This window comes from Nicotiana tomentosiformis, chromosome 6 (genome assembly GCF_000390325.3).
Source record: "Nicotiana tomentosiformis chromosome 6, ASM39032v3, whole genome shotgun sequence".
Taxonomy (NCBI): Eukaryota; Viridiplantae; Streptophyta; class Magnoliopsida; order Solanales; family Solanaceae; genus Nicotiana; species Nicotiana tomentosiformis.
The window spans coordinates 17,197,388-17,217,012 of record NC_090817.1 but is presented as its reverse complement, the minus strand read 5'-3'; the positions used below and the strand labels follow the sequence as shown (position 1 = coordinate 17,217,012).

The 19,625-nt window shown below is 35.7% G+C and overlaps 1 protein-coding gene across 1 annotated transcript; it reads left to right on the top strand.

The window, feature by feature from the left end:
• Window positions 1-218: 218 nt before the first annotated feature.
• On the top strand, window positions 219-1,939 carry LOC104120333 (peroxidase 3). Its single transcript, XM_009632078.4, has 4 exons — window positions 219-494; window positions 744-941; window positions 1,020-1,182; window positions 1,330-1,939. Exons 1-4 carry the CDS (start codon window positions 285-287, stop codon window positions 1,743-1,745), a joined length of 987 nt encoding a protein of 328 aa, XP_009630373.1. The 5' UTR covers window positions 219-284; the 3' UTR covers window positions 1,746-1,939.
• The last annotated feature ends 17,686 nt before the right edge of the window (window positions 1,940-19,625 follow it).

Sequence of the window (19,625 nt, the reverse complement as noted above, 5' to 3'; positions counted from 1 at the left end):
GATTTGGTTGATTCATTATTGGGAAGGTTAATTGGTCAACGTGATTATGATATAAATGATCGATGTGACTGAGCATGTGCAATAGGGACAGACTATAACTAATGAATTTTCTAATGAATTAAAAAACTTAAGAAAGAAAGAAGAAAAAGAGATGGTACTAAAATAAACACATGTTAGTTAGATCAAACAAGTAAAGTGCCTATAAATTTGCTCTAATGCATGCTGTTTGAGTACAAAAACGCAACAAAACAAAAATCTCTTTGAAAACTAAGTAGCATTCCAAAATGGCTACATTTAGCTCTTTGAGTTTTCTAGTATTGATTTTTGTAGGAATCCTAGGGTCTAGCCATGCCCAATTACAACTCAACTTCTATAGCAAGAGCTGCCCAAAAGCAGAGAAGATTATCCAAGACTACGTCCAGAAACACATTCCTAACGCTCCGTCTCTTGCAGCTGCCTTACTCAGAATGCAATTTCATGATTGCTTTGTCAGGGTAAGTATATACATACATTTATTGTTATTGTTATTGTTATTGGATTGAGATGGAATTAAATAGCATGTCATGAATGAAGATTCATATAACTGATCGTAACATGCTTGGGATTGATGCATAATTGTTGTTGTTCACAATTACGCATAATAGACCATTGTGCTCCGGCTCTTCCCCGGACTCCGCACATAGTGGGAGCTTAGTGCATCTTACTGCCCCTTTTAAATTCTTTCTCTTTTTGGCTATTGGCAGGGTTGTGATGCTTCTGTGCTCCTGAATTCGACTAAGAGTACAGGAAATCAGACCGAGAAAGTGGCAATCCCAAATCAAACACTGAGGGGATTCTCCTTCATTGATGGTGTGAAGAAAATAGTTGAAGCTGAATGTCCTGGAGTTGTCTCTTGTGCTGATATTGTTGCCTTGGTTGCTAGAGACTCTGTAGTTGTCACTGTAAGCAAATATTTTAGCAAATAAATAATTAACTTCTTGAACCATTTCTCTTTTCACATTCTTCCCAATGATATATAGGGAGGTCCATACTGGAAAGTGCCAACTGGTAGAAGAGATGGAAGAATATCAAATGCCTTAGAAGCCTTAGCAGACATTCCAGCTCCAACTAGTAACTTTACCAGACTTCAGTCATCTTTTGCCAAAAAAGGACTTGATCTAAAGGACTTGGTCCTATTGTCTGGTAAGTTAAAATACACACTCTTTTAATTTTTCTAGTCCACATGCACATAAGATTTAATAAGACTTGACCTCTGCTAATGAATTGCGTGACCATCTCATTGAAAAGTTAGCCGGTTTTTATTTACTACTATATTTTAACATGTTTCAGGTGCTCACACTATTGGAGTTTCTCATTGCCCATCATTTTCCTCACGTCTGTACAATTTCACTGGAACTTTTGGTACTCAAGATCCATCTCTAGACAGTGAATACGCGGCCAATCTTAAGGCCCAAAAATGCAAATCCGTTAATGACAATACAACAATAGTTGAGATGGATCCTGGTAGTTTCAGGACATTTGATCTTAGCTACTTCAAGCTTTTGCTCAAGAGGAGAGGTTTGTTCCAATCTGATGCAGCCTTAACAACGAGTTCTACGACAAAATCATACATCGACCAACTTGTAAAAGGATCACTCAAAGAGTTCTATGCTGAATTTGCTCAAGCCATGGAAAAAATGGGAAGAATTGAAGTGAAGACAGGTTCTAATGGTGAAATTAGAAAGCAATGTGCACTTGTGAATTAATAGGTTAAAGTTCTCTTTGATTTCTTTGGTACCAAGTTTCAATCATTTTGTGTTTTGTATTTATGTGTGTTGTGTGACAGTGTGAATGATTTGAGGTACATGTATCATGTTTGGTTTTGTATATATTCCTTACTATTTTTGTAACTGTATGGTTTTTTCTTGATAATAAAACCAAGATGGTACTGTCTCCATAACCTACTGCTCAAGTTCAAGTTGTTTACATTACAATTAAGGAAAGATAAAAAAACATAAAAATAAAATGATTCCTGAAAACTTGATCTTTTCTTCTTAAAGTTTTCGAACATTAAACAATTTCCATGGATTTTATATTTTTCTTTTTTAAGAATAATCAAGTAATTAAGAAGTTCCAAGGTGAGAAATGTTCTCTGTTATTTTTAAACAATTAACGAGAGCTATTGGCATAAAATACTTACTTCTTCTCTTTCAAAAAGAATGAACCTATTACTATTTGGGAAGTCAAATAAGATTTTCTTTGATCATATTTTTTGCAAATAATTTTTACTTATTTAAAATGTTAACTGTTATAGCTTATAGTACATTTTATATAATTGTAGTCGAAAAAGTGTATTAAATTTATATAATTTTTGTATATAACATACTAAATGTATATATATACAAAAATATATAAATTTTATACATTTTTACGATTATTATATTTACTACGGCTATACAATGTCATTTTTCATTTATAGTTTCTAAATATGTAAATTTTTATTTTAAAGAACTAAAGAATCTATGTCCAAATTTACACCGATATTTAGACAATTTGATTATCATACTCCGCAAAAATTCAAATAAATTGTAATATAATATAGTTTTTATTGAATAAATTATACTCCATCCGTTCTAGTTTATGTGAACCTATTTCCTTTTTAGTCCGTTCCAAAAAGAATGACTTCTTTCTAAATCTGGAAATAATTTAGCTTTAACACCCAATTCTACCCTTAATGAGAAACTTTTATAACCACACAAATACTCTGGATCCCTTTTTGACTTGTTTAGGATCGCAAATTTTATAAGTTTTTATTTTTTCTTAAATTTTGTACCCAATCAAATAGGTTGAAATAATATTATGATAAAAGTAAGCCGTAGAAAGTTGACTTTAGTACCTTTGTCATGTTAAGTATCTTTGTCTTTGTCACTTACATTCAATCTCCCTCTGACACCGATTATAAATTATTTAACGGGTTATGTGGAAGGTAGAAACATGTGCTACAAGCGACAATCTTTAACATATGATCAGATTCCCCCTGACCTGGCAGAACACAGGATGCTTTCGGCTGCCCTTTTAAAAAAAATCTTTTTAAATCCAAAACTCCATAAACAACCCCTTGGAATTTTCTTGGATGATTTTTCAGATATTAATTTTTAGAGCTATCATTTGAAATATAATCAACATTCATGTTGAAAGCGGAAAATGAGCTGAAATCAAGGGAAATTTGCTCTAGGATTTACTGTGTTCGAGAGAAAGAAAGAGTTTCTCTCATATCTGTGCAAAATGTATACTTACATTACATTTGAGACAGACCTCTTTGGTCTTCTTATATGTGACCCGGCCCAGACTATACATTATGGGCAAAAATCATAATCAAAGAAGTGGGCTTGGCCCAATACAAATAATAAATTATTTCTAACATGTGGGCCTAACTAATCCGGATTGGGGTCAATATTTCCAACAGCCCCTTCAAGTTAGAGGGTGATAAAACCCCCAACTTGGTTAGAATGCCATGATGAGCAGCACCAGCCAAGGTTTTGGTGAAGATATCAGTCAATTGAGTAGAGGAAGAAGTGTGAAGCAACTAAATAAGGCCTTTAGCAAGCTTGGTTCTGACCAAATGGCAATCCAACTCGATATGCTTAGTATGCTCATGAAAAATAGGGTTCTTGGCAATATGAATAGTAGCTTGGCTGTAACAAATAGAGGAATAGCAATAGAACAAGGAACACCCAAATCCAGAAGCAATATGTGCAGCCAAGTAACCTCACATGCAGCCTTGCTCGTGGCCTTGTATTCAGCTTCAACAGAAGACATTAGCGCCACACGCTGCTTCTTAGACTTCCAACCTATAAGGTTTCCCCCTAATAACACACAAAAATATGTGACAGGCCTTCTAGTATTCGGGCAGCCAGCCTAATCGCTATCACAAAAAGCAGAAACAGAAAAATCAGGGACATTGTTGAGGAAGATGCCATCCTCAACAGTACCTTTCAAGTACTTCAGCAAATGGAAACCAACATCTAAATGAGGCACACCAAGGAGACTGCATGAATTGAGAAAGGTGTTGCACAACAAAGGAGATGTATGGCCTTGTGTGAGTGAGAAAATTGAGTTTGCCAACCAAATATCTATTCACCTCAAGCTTGGGAGAAGGCACACTCTCATTGGCTTTAAGTTTGACAGACAAGGAAAGAGGACAAACCACAGGTGGGGCATCAGAACAATGAAACTCACGGAGAAGTTCATGAATGAACTTCTTTTTATGCAACAGAACACCTGAAGCTTAGTACAACACCTCTATGCCCAAAAAATAGTTGAGAGACCCCAAATCCTTGATTTTGAACTGATGGCGAAAGAAAGACTTAAGAGTAGAAATCTTAGCACTATCAGTGCCAGTCAAAATAATGTCATCCACATAGACTGCAAGCATAATAATAGAATCCCCAGAAACCTTATGAATAAGGAATAATCATTGAGAGAATGGTAATAACCTCTAGAATATAAGGCATGAGAAAGCTTGTCATACCATTGCCTGGAGGCTTGCCTAAGCCCATAAAGAGATTTATGCAGTCTACAAACCAACTGCCCAAAGGTAGAAGGGGAAGAAATAATGTAACTAGGAGGCAGCTTCATATAAACCTCCTCATCAAGGTCACCATACAAGAAGGCATTGTTTACATCTAGTTGAAACGTAGGCCAATATTTCTTGACTGCAACTTCAATCAGAGTCTTGATTGTAGACATCTTCATCACAGGGGAAAAGGTCTCATGAAAATCAATATATTCAATCTGAGTATCCCCCCTGACAACCAATCTAGTCTTATATCTCTTAATGTTCCCATCAGCCTTGTGCTTGATCTTGTACATCCATTTGCAACCAATGGGCTTCTTTCCCGGAGGAAGCTCAACAACAGACCAAGTGCCATTGGCTTCTAAAGCCTCAAACTCCTTGGTCATGGATTCCTTCCACTCAAGTATACAAGAAGCCCGAGAGTAAGTGGTCGGTTCAGACAAAGGTTGAGAAGAAGAGGAAGCTGACAAGAAGGAATAGGGAAAAGTAGAAGGAAAAGAACAAAACATAATCCTTGAGATATCCTGGAGGATTATGAGGCCTGGAAGACCTCCTCACAGGAGCATCAACAATAGAGGAGGAGGGTGGGAGATCAAAAAAAGGTGAAGGGAAAAAAGAAACAAGAGTAGAAGATGAGAAAAAAGTGGAGATGAATTAGAAACAGAAGGAGGAATGAAAGAAAAATTAGGAGGAAGGGAATAAGGAAAGGTAAATACAGAATGAATAGGGGAAGGATTGGTAGAGAAAGGGAAAATGTGTTCATGGAATTGAACATCCCTAGTGGAATCAAGATTATACAGTTTGTAACCCTTCTTGGCAAAAGGATACCCTAGAAAGATACAAGGAACAGACCTAGGGTCAAATTTGTCCATATGGACCTTAGGAATATTAGCATAACATAAGCAGCCAAAAGTCCTAAGGTGAGCATAGGATGGGGTAGAACCATAAAGCAACTCAAAAGGGGTTTTATTCTTTAACAATGAAAAAAAGAATCTGTTAATAAGATATGTGGCAGTCAAAATGCAATTCCCCCAAAAGGAGATGATGAGATTATATTGAAATAATAAAGCTTTAACAGTCTTAAGTAAATGCATATGCTTCCTTTTTACCACACCATTCTGTTGTGGAGTATGGGGATAAGTGATCTGATGAATGATGCCTTTATCATAAGAGAATTTGGAACCAGCGGAACTAGAGCAATGAAAACTTTGAGTAAGTCAAAAGCATTGCTCTTAGAACCCATCAAGTGAGTCCAAGTAGCTCTAGAATAGTCATCCATAATGGTAAGGAAATACTTAGCACCATGAGAAGTAGAAGAGTGATAAGGGCCCCAAGTGTCAATGTGGATCAACTGGAAAGGATCATAAGAGTGAATGATGCCAGTGGCGTATCCAGGTTGAGGGATATGGGTTCACGTGAACCCATACTCCTCTCCCTAAACCATGTATAATAATGTTATATTTCTTCAAAATTATTTAAATATATGTGCATGAACCCATACTCAATGACTCTTATGGAGTTATGGTACAATTATTATTGGATGCACCTCTACAAGTGAATTGGTAGTTCAAATTCCACTCTGAACGATCTTATTTTTGGCATGGAGTATAAATATATATGTGAAAATTACTAAAATTTCTAAAATAATATAATTTTGAACCTATAATTTCAAAAGTGTAATGAGTTCATGGTAAGAGACTAAAGTCAAACCCGTCAAATATAAATTCTAGATCCACCTCTTCACTATAGTGCACCCATCCTCTTGAAATCCTAGATCCGCCTCTGAATGGTGCTATCAGGGAGAGGAAGTCTAGTCTGCCTAGTTAGAGGGAATATGGGACAAGGAAAGGATTGTTTATAGGAGAATGAGGGACTAAGAACAAAAATCTCTTTCATTCTAGAGAATGGTATATGACCAAGTCTAAAATGCCAAACAATATCCATTTTATTAGAAACAGTAGGTGCATAATAATAAGAAGAAGCAATAGAAGTACCAGAACCATTACATTCAGAAGAAGAAATAGGAAATACAAGAGCAACATTAGAAACACATCTATCAAGACTATGAAAGTGCAAGAGGAGGGGGTTTGAATTGTAATTTTTTCTTTCTTTTTCGAGGTAGTCGACTAACTTGTGTTCTAGTTGTCTAGGCTTTTCAAAATTGAATATAAGAAAATAAATGACACAAAATATTTTATACTGATTCGGATTCAGAGTGAATCCTACGCCCAGTCCCCTTGGATTGCAAGGGTGATCTCTTTCAAGTATGAAGTGGCTTAGTACAAATGAGTTGATGTTGTTATACACCAACAAATTTTGTCACTTTGTTCTTCTCTCTTACAATCGATACAATGCATCACCAGTGTTCTTTTCTCTCTCTCTTCTTTCTCAATTACACATGAAATGTATAGCAGAGTATAGTGATTGTTTGAAGTAGAACAAAGAGATTGAAATTGGTTCGATCAAAGTATATCATTCCTTGGCATCTTCTGTAGAATATATATATATATATATATATATATATATATATATATATATATATATATAGCGAGTTGATCTCCATTCTTCACGGCGTGATAGTGTAATGATTGAACGACAACCCAAGGGAGTTGATTCTCAGAATAAATTAAGATGATTTTATTCCATAAATAGAATGGACTTTTCGTTTCGTTGCTTCTTTGATTTCCCTTTCCTTGCGAGTCGTTAAGATGAATATTCTATGAGGATCTTTTGTTTAGATGATTGATCTTCTTCACTGATTGATTGGTCTTCTTATACTGATTGATTTATGCCTTCCGTAAATGGTTGATTCGATTATCCAGTTTCCATAGAACGCGTGATCACATCAATTGTACTCCTTGATTGTTTTCTTTGGATCTTTACTTGCACGTTTGCCTCCTTAATTTTTGCTTTCAGATCTTCTGCTAGAATCTTTCTAATTCTCATGACATCCTTCTGTTGAATTGGTTTTCTACAAGTAAAATTAAGTTATTGTCTATCATTAAAATTCATATTTAACAATCTCCCCCTTTTTTATGATGAAAAAAAAAACTTAATTCGTTTTACTTCCCTGTTCTAGTCGGCTCCCCCTTAACTTGGTGTAAGGTAAGCTGAGTACTTAGAGTTGACTCCCCCTTATTCAGATGCTCCCCCTTACTCAGATGCGAGTAGTTGACTTTACTCAGTCGACTGAGCCGTATCCTGCAAGTTAGTATGCTAATTGACTTTTGCTCAATCAGTCGACTATATATCCTACATCCTGCAAAGTTAGTGTAATGTATTATACTTCTCCTCCTTTGGCATCAATCAAAAAGAGAGCTAAGCAAGATTAACTACTAGCAGATAAGATTAGCATATAGTATGCTTAATTACAGTCATCCACAAAGTATCCAAAAAAAATAAGCAAAAGAAAATTATCCAGAGAGACCAAAAGAAATTATCTGAACATCTAACACATATTAACGGCAGAGGAAATAGGTAAGGGTGTTTCAGATAGCTTCTTTGAGGTGATCAAAACTAGCGTTCATTATGACCGAGACTCCATCCACTCGATCATGCACCTCCTTGAAAGCTTTCACTGCCTTTTCTGCGGTTTTCAGCACCATAACTCTTAACTTGGACACGTTAGATCCTATTTCCTTTACAATTGCATAGATATCTCTAACTGAGGTCTGAGTGGCTAGAAGTAGTTCATTGACGACAGTCAGCTTGTCATCAAGTGCAATTATCTTTTCCAGCAGCTTTGGATTATTGATGGCAGTCTGAGGGTTATCTACCTTTACCTTAGAACTGGAGGGGATCTCTTTGTCTTAAACTTTCTGCTTCTTTACCCAAGTACCATCCATAACGACATATCCCATACTGACAAACACCCTATTGTTATAGCAATTGGAAACAAATACATAGGGATAGTTAGAGAGATGGATATTGAAGGCCTCTGAGTAATGACCATCCCGTAGGGTAGGCTTGAGAGATCTTCAGCACATTCAATCATGAAATTTATTACCCAGGAAGACAATTTTACCTTGTGCTTGGTGAGAAGACAGTAGACCAAAAAGGTGTCCCTTTGAGATAGAGTGGTGTAGGAACTAGTTCTGGGAAGAATGGTGGTGGCAACAATGTGAGCAAGAATACGGGTTTCAAAATTGATGTCATTGGGTCCTAATTGGTTTGGCAGGGGACTAGACAGGGAATCGGCAAGACATTCTTTGGCTTGTTCAAACGACACTTCAAAATCATCAGGCCAAGAGTTTTTAAACAGAGTAGAATAACCAGAACTTTTACACTTAAAAAGGGTATCAAAAGTAGAACAATCTAGAATAATACACTGACCTAGTGACTCAATTTTATCATATTTCTAGGAACGAAGATTTGCATAGAACATGTGAACCAAATCTTCATAGACCTTTGGAGGGGTTAGGGCAAAGAAACTTTCCCATCCTTGAAAAGGGAAGAAGTATTTTACCTTAGTTTTTAGGCCTTCCGTCTCTTCCAAGTTGATGATCCTTCCCATGAGCAATTGTCTTACCTTTGAATGAGATGAACTTATCTTTATTGGGAGAATCCTAATAGTTTAGTTCGGACTCCAGTGCACTGTCCATGTCTATTTTCACCTTCTTTGGAGTGTACGCTGCTGCTCCTTCTTCCATGGGTCGCTTTCCTAGTGCCATTTCTGCTTGAGCATTGTTGGAGATGATTTCTTGAGAAGACGAAAAACCCTCAGAGTGGTCAGAGCCAATAGTGTCTGGTTCTGATGGTTGAAAAAGTGTTTTCGCTTTGTCTCGGGTGCTTTTGCGAGTGGAAGCAAAGTGATTTATTTTAGGCTTTAGCCATTGAAGAGGATGATTGAAGGGTGTATACAGAGAACTTCAGAGGAGAGGCAGACTTATAGAGGTGGAGATAGGAGTGAAGCGACGTGACTGAATCGACATGACTGTCGGGGAAGAGAAAGGCAAGAGACGTGACTGATTGATTTAGTTTCCATCTCGGTAAACCAAAAAGGCAAAAAGAAGGGCTAAAAGTGGAGACTCATAATTAATGCTACATGCACTAATAATAAAATAACACAGTACAAATTTTTTTTAACCAAAAGTTATTTTGACACGCAATCTTTCAAGTAAAACAGAAATTAAAGCCTTATTTGGAAAAGGTAATAATGCTAAGTAAATCCCTAAGGGTTTTAAACCTATCCTCTAGAAGAGGCTTAGTAAAAATATCAGCTAATTTATTTTTGTGTTAACAAAAGATAATTCAATGTCACCCTTAAGAACATGATCTCTAATGAAATGCTGCTTGATATCTATATGGTTTGCTCTATAAAGATGCACATGATTTTTTCAAAAATATATAGCTCTAGAATTATCACAAATTTTTTTAACAAACTTAAATGAAAGATCATAATCACTTAATTGATGAGTCATCCAAAGTAGTTGAGCACAACATTGTCCAACGGCAATGTATTCATCTTCAATTGTAAATAATGCAACTGATCCATGTTTCTTACTGTTCCAGAAAATAAGTGATTTGTCAAGTAGTTGACAAGTTCCACCTGTGCTTTTCCTGTCATCTTTATCACCGGCAAGATCTGCATCTGAAAAACCTTCAAGATTAAAATTGTTAAGATGTGAATACCATAATCCATGTGAAATAATTCCAATAAGGTATCTAATAATTCGCTTCACAATAGTTAAATGTGACTCCTTTGGAGCTGCTTGGAACCTGGCACATCTGCATATGCTAAACATTATGTCATGAGGACTAGCAGTTAAATAGAGTAGAGATCCATTCATTCCATGATGTTTTGATTCATCTACTGATTTTTCTTCTTCATCTTTGTCAAGAGATATAGCTGGACTCATGGGAGTCCTAATTGCATTGGCATTGTCTATTTCGAATTTTTGTATCAGCTCCTTTGTGTACTTTGCCTGACATATAAAGATCGCTTCATCTGATTGTTGAATTTGGAGTCCAAGGAAGAAAGTTAATTCTCCTATCATGCTCATTTCAAACTCATTTCGCATGAGATGTGAGAATTCCTTGCATAAAATAGGGTTAGCACTTCCTATTATAATATCATCAACATAAATTTGAATACTGAGATTTCCTGAAGATGATCTTTTGATGAAAAGAGTAGTGTCAATATTACCTCTCAAAAATCCATGACTAATCAAAAGTGAGCTTAGTCTTTCATACCAAGCTCTAGGTGCTTGTATTAGCCCATAAAGAGGATTAGTCAACTAAACACATGATAAGGAAGCTATAAGTTTTCAAAACCAGGAAGTTGTTTAACATAAACCCCCTTATCAATGAAGCCATTTAAAAATGCACTTTTAACATCCATTTGAAATAGTTTAAAATCTTTAAAAGAAGCATATTATAATAAGATACGAATTGATTCTAACCATTCTACCGGAGCGAAGGTTTCATCATAGTCGACTCCTTCCTGTTGAAAGTAACCCTGAGCAACTAGCCTTGTTTTGTTCCGGATAACTTTAGCTTCTTCATTCAGTTTATTCCTGAATACCCATTTGGTTCCTATGATTGCTGCATTTGCTAGTTTTGGCACCAATGTCCAAACTTTATTTTTATCAAAATGTTCAAGTTCTTCTTGCATAGCTTGTACTCAACTTGAGTCTTTCAAAGCTTCGTCAACTTTCTTTGGCTCTATTTGAGATATGAACGTGACATTAGCCTTTTTCTTTAAAGCTCCTCTTGTTTTTATTCCATCGGTTAAATTTCCAATGATGAACTTCTGAGGATATTCTGGTTCGCTTCTCCACTCGTTTGGTACTACTTCAGTACGTTGATTAGTCGACTCATTCTGAGGTTGATCATGCTCACTAATGTCTTTATTAGTCGACTATGGGGTTTCAGTCGTACTGTCAGCAGTTTCTTTTGAAGTTTTCTATTCATTAATCTTTGGTTGATTTTGGCTGATCTCCTCATCACTTGCAAAATCTCCTTTTTCAGCTATAGAGTTATTATCATAAAAAATAACATGAACTGATTCCTCTACGCATAGGATACGCTTATTATAGATTCTAAAAGATCTATTGTTATTCGAGTAGCCGAGAAATATACCTTCATCACTTCTTGGGTTAAACTTACCAAGATTATCCTTGCCATTCTTATGGACAAAGTATTTACTTCCAAAAGGGTGAAAGTATCCAATATTTGGTTTCTTACCTTTCCATAAATCATATGGGCTCTTCTTCAAAATAGGTCGAATTAAGCACCTATTGAGAATGTGACAAGCTGTGCTAACTGCTTCTGCCCTGAAATGATTTGGAAGGGAATGTTCTAGTATCATGGTTCTTGCCATATTCTGCAGAATTCTGTTCTTACATTGAACCACTACATTTTTTTGTGGTGACCTAGGTATTGAGAAATTATGAGTGTATCCTTAACCATTGCAGAATTCTTCAAAAGCTCCACTTTTAAATTCTCCTCCATGATCACTTTGAATAGTTGCGATAAGATGCCCCTTTTCTCGTTTAATTCTTTTACAGAAAATCTCAAAAATTTTCAATCCTTCATCTTTATGAGATAAGAAAATCACCCATGTAAAATGTGAGTAGTCATAAACAATAATAAAATCATATCGTTTACCTCAAATGCTGGCAGTTCTATTAGGTCCAAATAGGTCCATGTGAAGCAATTGCAAAGGCTTGGTAGTAGATACAATGTCTTTGATTTTGAAAGAGTTTATAGTTTGTTTACCAATTTGACATGCACTGCATACATGATTTCTAAAAAAAATAAACTTGGGAAGACCAATAACTAAATCATGCTTGGAGAGCTTTTCAATTAGATGCATGCTTGCATGACCAATTTTTTTCTGCTAGAGCCATGGATCATCAGATATGGATGCTAAACAAATATGGATATCTAGATTGTCAATGCCATCAAGAATGTAGACGTTTTCATAACATTTACCCGGAAGAATGATCTTACCTGCCTCATCTTCAATAGCACATCATATTTTCTTGAATTTAACTTTGTACCCTGAATCACACAGTTGACTTATACTTAGAAGATTGTAATTGAGTCCATCCATAATATATACCTTTGTAATATCGTAGTTATTGTTGAATGGAACTATGCCAGTACCAACTATATTTCCTTTTGAATCATCTCCAAATTGAAATTTCCTCCATTTATTTTTGTGACTTCTTTGAACAGATTTTTGTCACCCGTCATGTGACTGGAACACGCACTGTCTAAATACCATTTTCCTTTGCGGCACTTTTTGTGGTGTTCCTGCAAAATAAAATTATCACCTTCTTTTAGGTACCCCAAGCATGCTTAGGTCCTTGTTGGTTAGTTTTACTAGAATCAGGGTTGTTTTTGGGTTTCCAAATTCATCCTGAAACATTAGATTATGAAATATACAAAATGAGTATTTATGTCCAACTTTGTTACAGTAATGACACACAGGGGTTGATCCAGTTTCTGATCTCCCACTTGGGGACTCAATTCTAGGCAGTCTTTTTCCAGTTAACTTGTAAGACGCCTGGTTAGATTTGACAGAACTGTGACTGGTGGACTTGCGCATGCCATTAAGTTGAATTTGTAATTTCTGAACTTCATCTTAAAGTACGTCTCTTTCGATTTCACAGACTTCAAGCTTAAGTTCCTAGTCCTTCTTTTCCATATTGAGTCTCCTTAGTTCATTCAACACTTTTTGAGATTCCTACAGAGTAAGGTCAAGAATATCCTGCAATTCATTATATCTATCACAGTTATATGATCTTACCTCTCTCGTTTCACCTCGTTCCATGAAACAATTTTCAGTGTCTTCCTTACATTCATCGTCTGATGCATCTTCATCAGTCCAGTAACCAGAGTATTTGTTCATGTCGTTCTCCAAGATGGTCATGAAGCACAGATTTGCTATTTCTTCATATTCTGAACTGACTTCATCACTCTAGCTTCCGAAGAATTTATTTTTATTGAACCCTCTGGACACTTTTCTTTAAAGATCTCGTAATTCAGCTTGGACATGCCCATACCTTCCACACTCATAACACTTCCCATTATTCTTGTCTTGTTCATTGTGTTGCCTAGTTTGCCTAGATGGCATCCTTCCCTTTCTTGTGTTTCTATAAATTCTCATCAATCCATCCATATTTTTTGATATCATGGCAGTTTCTTTTTCAAGAGCTTCTGAGTCGTCATCAATATCAGTTTCAGGTCTTTCAGTTGTAGTTTTGAAGGCAACTGTTTTCTTCTTTTCTTCCTGCCTTATTTTTTTGAGATGGATTTTCTCGAATGCCATAAGATCTCCTCATAGTTCTTCGTATGAAAATTTGTTTAGATCTTGAGATTCGAGTGCGACTACTTTTGTCTTCCAAGTGGTAGGTAAATTCCTTAGGAGTTTTTGAACTTGATCACTATTTTAGTAGGGTTTACCAAAGGCTTTTAGATTGTCAATGATTTTACTGAATCTTGCGAATATTTCCTCAATGGATTCTCCTTCTTTCATTTGGAAGAGTTCATGGTCATGAACCAATATGTTTATCCGAGTTTCCTTCACTTTGCTTGTTCCTTCATAAGTGACTTACAGTTTGTCCCACATTTCTTTGGTTGTATCACAACTTGAAATTTTTTCATACTTTTCTCCACTTATAGCATTATAGAGAAAGTTTCGTGCCTTAGCATTAACCTGAACGACCACCATTTGCTCGTCTGTGTATTCACCTATATCTTTAGGATCATCGGGTGGTTGAGTTGTTGTTGGTATTAGATAGTTTTCCTTTTTGATAACGCGCCATACTTTGACATCATAGGATTTTGCATAAATTTTCATTCGCACTTTCGAGCGAGAAAAGTGTTGTCCATTGAAATATAGTGGCCTGACTTGCGATGTTCCTTCTTGGAAGAGTACTCCAACAGTTACTTGATTTGCCATGATTTTTTCTCACAAGCTGCTAAGTAAAAAGTGTAGACCTGCTCTGATACCTATTGAAAGTGCAAGGGGAGGGGGGGTTGAATTGTAATTTTTCTTTTCTTTTTCGAGGTTGTCGACTAACTTGCGTTCTACTCGACTGCGCTTTTTAAAAGTGAATATAAGAAAATAAATTACAGAAAATAAATGACACAGAATATTTTATACTGGTTCTAATTTAGAGTGAATCCTACGTTCAGTCCTCTTGGGTTGCAAGGGTGATCTCTTTCAAGTATGAAGTGGCTTAGTACAGATGAGTTGATGTTGTTATACACCAATAACTTTTGTCACTTTGTTCTTCTCTCTTACAATCGATACAATTCCTCACCAGTGTTCTCTTCTCTCTTTCTGTTTTCTTCTTAGTTACACAAAAAATCTATAGCAGACTACAATGTTTGTTTGAAGTAGAACAAAGAGATTGAAATTGGTTCGATCAAAGTATATATATATATATATATATATATATATATATATATATATATATATATATATATATATATATATATATATCGAGTTGGTCTCCATTCTTCACGGCGTGATAGTATAATGATTGAACGGAAACCCAAGGGAGTTGATTCTCAGAATAAATCAAGATTATTTTATTACAGAAATAGAATGGACTTTTCCTTTCGTTGCTTCCTTGATTTCCCTTTCCTTGCGAGCCGTTAAGATGAATATTCTCTGAGGATCTTTTGTGTAGATGATTGATCTTATTTACTAATTGATTATCTTCTTATGCTGATTGATTGATACCTTCCGCAAATGGTTGATTCGAATATTCAGTTTCCATAGAACGCGCGATCACATCAATTGTACTCCTTGATTCTTGCCTCTGGATCTTGACTTACACGTTTGCCTCCTTGATATTTGCTTTCAGATCTTCTGCTAGAATCTCTTCAATTCTCATGACATCCTTCTTTGAAATTGATTTCCTGCAAGTAAAATTAAGTTATTGTCTATAATTAAAATCTATATCTAACAGACTAAGCATGGGGACTTGCAGCCTATAGAGCCCATTGTTCAGTTTACCAAGAGCTAGTGGCTTCTTCAGAGAAGGGCCCTATAACACTCACAAAGCCTTAGTAAATTGTGCAACGCCATCAAACGGATCAACCAACTGATGAACAAAAATTAGGTTGTAATGAAAATTAGGAACATAAAGCACATTGTGGAGAGTGAAATTGGGAAACAAAGTTAAAGAGCTTGAGTTTGTAACTTTAATTTTGTAACCATTTGGAAGAGAAACAAGACAAGGGATAGTAAGAGGTTGAATGTTGAAAAGAAGAGACTTAAGTAAGGTCATATGATCAGATGGCCCAGAATCAATAATCCAATCAGAAATACTGACTTTGAAAAATAAAGCAGGCTTAATAAGAACACTATGAGTAGCTATCCTACCAGCAAAATGTGCAGATGCCATTAGTGAATGAGAGGAGTAACATGAGTTTGCTGTATGAGCTGAATTAACTGGGAGCATTGGTATTTTGTCAGGCCAGGAAAACCAAAAAATGAGTCAGAGAAGCCAGCCTAAACAACACCACCAGTGGGCTAAAAAGCAGATGCCTGAGATGTAGAAAAATCAAGTGCACTATGTGTTGAAACCTTCCTGGGACCACCACCCTTAGAGAACTTGAAATTTCATGGATAACCATGGAGTTTATAGCATTTTTTGCCCACGCTTCTTGCAGTATTTGCAGGTGACTGCACCCCTCTCATTATCAAAATTCACTTTAGGAGTATAAGGCTGTTTAGAAGACCAATCATTAAAAGAGGCAGATTCTGAGGAGAAATGAGATGCAGCAGACACCTGTCTTTGTTTCTCATCACTTCAGAGAATACCATAGACGGTGTCAATAGAAGGAAGGGGATTTATCATTAAAATGTTGCTTCTGACTTGAACATAGGTATCATTCAGCCCCATAAGAAACTGATAAATCTTTTGTTTTTCCTCAGACCTAATACTTCCCCTACAAGTGCACATATCATCAGAACTAGTAGAAAGAGAGGACGATTCATCCCAAAGTTGTTTGAGTTTGTTAAAATAAGAAGGACTATCAAGAGCACACTGATAAATGTGTACTACCTCTTTCTTTAACTCAAAGACCCTAGCTATATCAGTTTTCCCATACCTAGTCTCAAGTTCCTTCCAAATATCCTTGGCAAACTCAGAGTAGACAATAATACGATGAATTTCCTTAGTCACAGAGTTGGCTAGCCATGAAATAACTAAATCATTGCATCTCTGCCATTGGCGAAGAAGAGGATACCCCTCTGGAGGTCTCTCAGAAGTTCCATGGATGAATTCCAAATTGTTTCAAATAAATAATGCCACTAAAATGGATCTACGCCAACTCCCATAATATGAGCCATCAAAAGGCTCAGTGACCAAAGAAGAACCTAGCAAGTCAGAGGGATGCACATATAGAGGGTGACAAGGATGCGTATAGTCATCAGGATGAAAGGGAAGGCGACTTGCAGCACTATGGTCAATAGGAGTAGAATGGTCCGTAGAAGAGGAAGATGATGTACTCGATGGAATAGCCATCAGATAATACTCACCGTTATACACACTTAACCCCATGATTTGATGAATTCCATCTATAGAAGAAATAAACCCTAAGACATGCAAACGATGACAAAAAAAAAACAGCACGAGAAATAATATACCATAACTCTTCGCAACCAAAAGAGTACGGCCTTGAAAAGAGAAGAAAAAATACTCAGCAATACTTCAAAAAATAAAAAAAAAATAGGCGATGTCCCCAAATGTTGACCCCAAGCTCAAAGGAGAAGCACAACTGATGAACACCGAAAAGCTAACTTGAAAGGGAGAAAGCCCGAAGATAAGCAGAAACAACAGCAAAAAAACTTGAAATATCTCTGAGAAAGCAAAAATTGACGATCCAACGAGATCTCGGAATCAACAGAAAACTCCAACGATACTCTTCAAGGGTAACATCGGACGATAGAGGGCAACCAGATCTACGAGATTTCGGGCTCTAATACCATTTTGATAGCGGAAAATGAGCTGAAATCAAGGAAAATTTGTTCTAGGGTTTACTGTGTTCGAGAGAGAGAAAGAGTTTATTTCATATTTGTGCAAAATGAGTATTTACGTTACATTTGAGACAGTCCTCTTTGGTCTTCTTATATGTGACCCGGCCTTGACTATACATTGTGGGCAAAAATTAAAATCAAAGAAGTGGGCTTGGCCCAATACAAATAATAAATTATTTCTAACATGTGGGCCTAACTAATCCGGACTAAATATTTCCAACAATTCATAAAGTAATTGAAAAATAATTATAACTTAAAGAAGCGATAGAAAACCTGATTTGTTTTCTATTTATTCTTCTTCTGCACTTGGAGTCGAAATATTTGGTTTCTAGACTACAGTGCACATTGAGCACATCTCAATTCATCAACCTTTTGCACCGTTTACAGAAGAGGCAGGAGAAATCTAGCAAAATTAAATACTAAATACTAATTATCACTCAAATTGTAGTGGAGGGTCTTGTCTATCTTTTGAGAATATGAAAGGGAAAAAAATGGAAAAAAACAAAAAAGATGCATGTGGTAGATATATTACTATGAATTATCTCGAACAATTGAAAAATAAAAAGGCAACACAAAGCAGCATGTGTTCACGTAGGGTTCGAGGAAGGATCGCACCCCTATGAGTGTGATGTAGACATCCAAACATTAGTGACTGCTTCCACAACTCCAATCTATACCATACAAGTCACACAAAGATAATTTTACCATTGCTCCAAGGTTCCCTTCAAGAATAATTGAAAAATGACATCTCGAAATGTCTAAGTATCACAAGATATTTTTTCACATGCTTGTGATCAGAACACAAAGAATGTATTTGACTTGTATAAGTTTCAAATTTTATGACAACACATCAATCAGATTTTTTATGTGACTATTTTTCTAATTCGCTTTTTTTAAGTTGTGATTATTTCTTTATTACTTTACATATTCTGACTATATTTTATACAAAAACCCTGTAAGTGATAGCATGGTACTATTTTTACAATTTTCTATCAGTAACTACCCAATTGGAGAACAAAGCAGCTAGTTTTGGACGATATTAGAATAACGAGAATCAGGTCTACCATCCATAACTACCCAATTGAAGAATAGGGTAGTTAGTGAATACTAATTTTTTTTTCTAAACTCTATCCAGCATAATCTAAATTGGTTTAGTACACAATTATTATGGTCTAACAAGCCCTCTTTTTAATCATGATTTAGGACATAACTCAACTAAAAAAACTAGCTCGAGCGGAGAAACTTGTTTACGCGGGGCCAAGGGAGTGATTTCTTTGATCTTTGTGAATATTTCATAAATTTATGAAATTTCGAGATGGCTCAAGTTTCAAGATTCGTTTTAAGGGAATATATAACATTTTTATAGGAGTGACCTAGGGTTAGGGTAGAATAGTCTCCAACTTAGAGTTTTTTTTAGAGTAACCTCCAAGCAACCCTAATAGACTCCTAGAATTACAAGAATCGTCTTGTAGTGTCTTGAATTTAGGATTTAGCCCAATTTTCATATGGACTTAATCCATTAAAATTTTGATGTCTACACTCAAACTAAATTATTTATAACCAAAAGAAATAATTAGCATATATAGCTAACTGACAACTAAAGGAATAATATACAGGCTCTACTATATCCATATGCCCTACATAAACAACGCGTTTTTTTGTATCGACAGCTTTATATATCTTCAAAAACTATTTAGTTTAGACTTTAGAGCTAAACAAGACATTATTATAGGACTCTACAGTTCAAGTGTTGCAAACTTCAATCTGTATTATATTAGTCCCTTTCTGGTTTCAATCTTGAGTTTATTTGTCTTCTTATTTCTTCCACGTATGTCAGCATATTTTACCAGTTTTAGCAAAGCAATGTTACAAAATAAAAAATAAAATTAAAAAAAGAGCATTGAAATTGGATTAGTACATGATACAATCTAGATAGCCATCGTGTAATTTGGATTCTAGTTGGAGGCTACTTTCATAATAGAGCGGCTACATGAACAATTTCGCCAACAATTAAAGTCTATATTATATTTGGTGGTTGTACTTGTAATATTTAGCTCCCTAATATAA

What these genes read in the sequence shown, in the direction of transcription:
- LOC104120333 (XM_009632078.4), top strand. Translation starts at nt 285, where the DNA reads ATGGCTACATTTAGCTCTTTGAGTTTTCTAGTATTGATTTTTGTAGGA. An exon ending in GAGACTCTGTAGTTGTCACT is followed by an intron (nt 942 to 1,019) that starts GTAAGCAAATAT and finishes AATGATATATAG; the next exon opens with GGAGGTCCATACTGGAAAGT. An exon ending in GGACTTGGTCCTATTGTCTG is followed by an intron (nt 1,183 to 1,329) that starts GTAAGTTAAAAT and finishes AACATGTTTCAG; the next exon opens with GTGCTCACACTATTGGAGTT.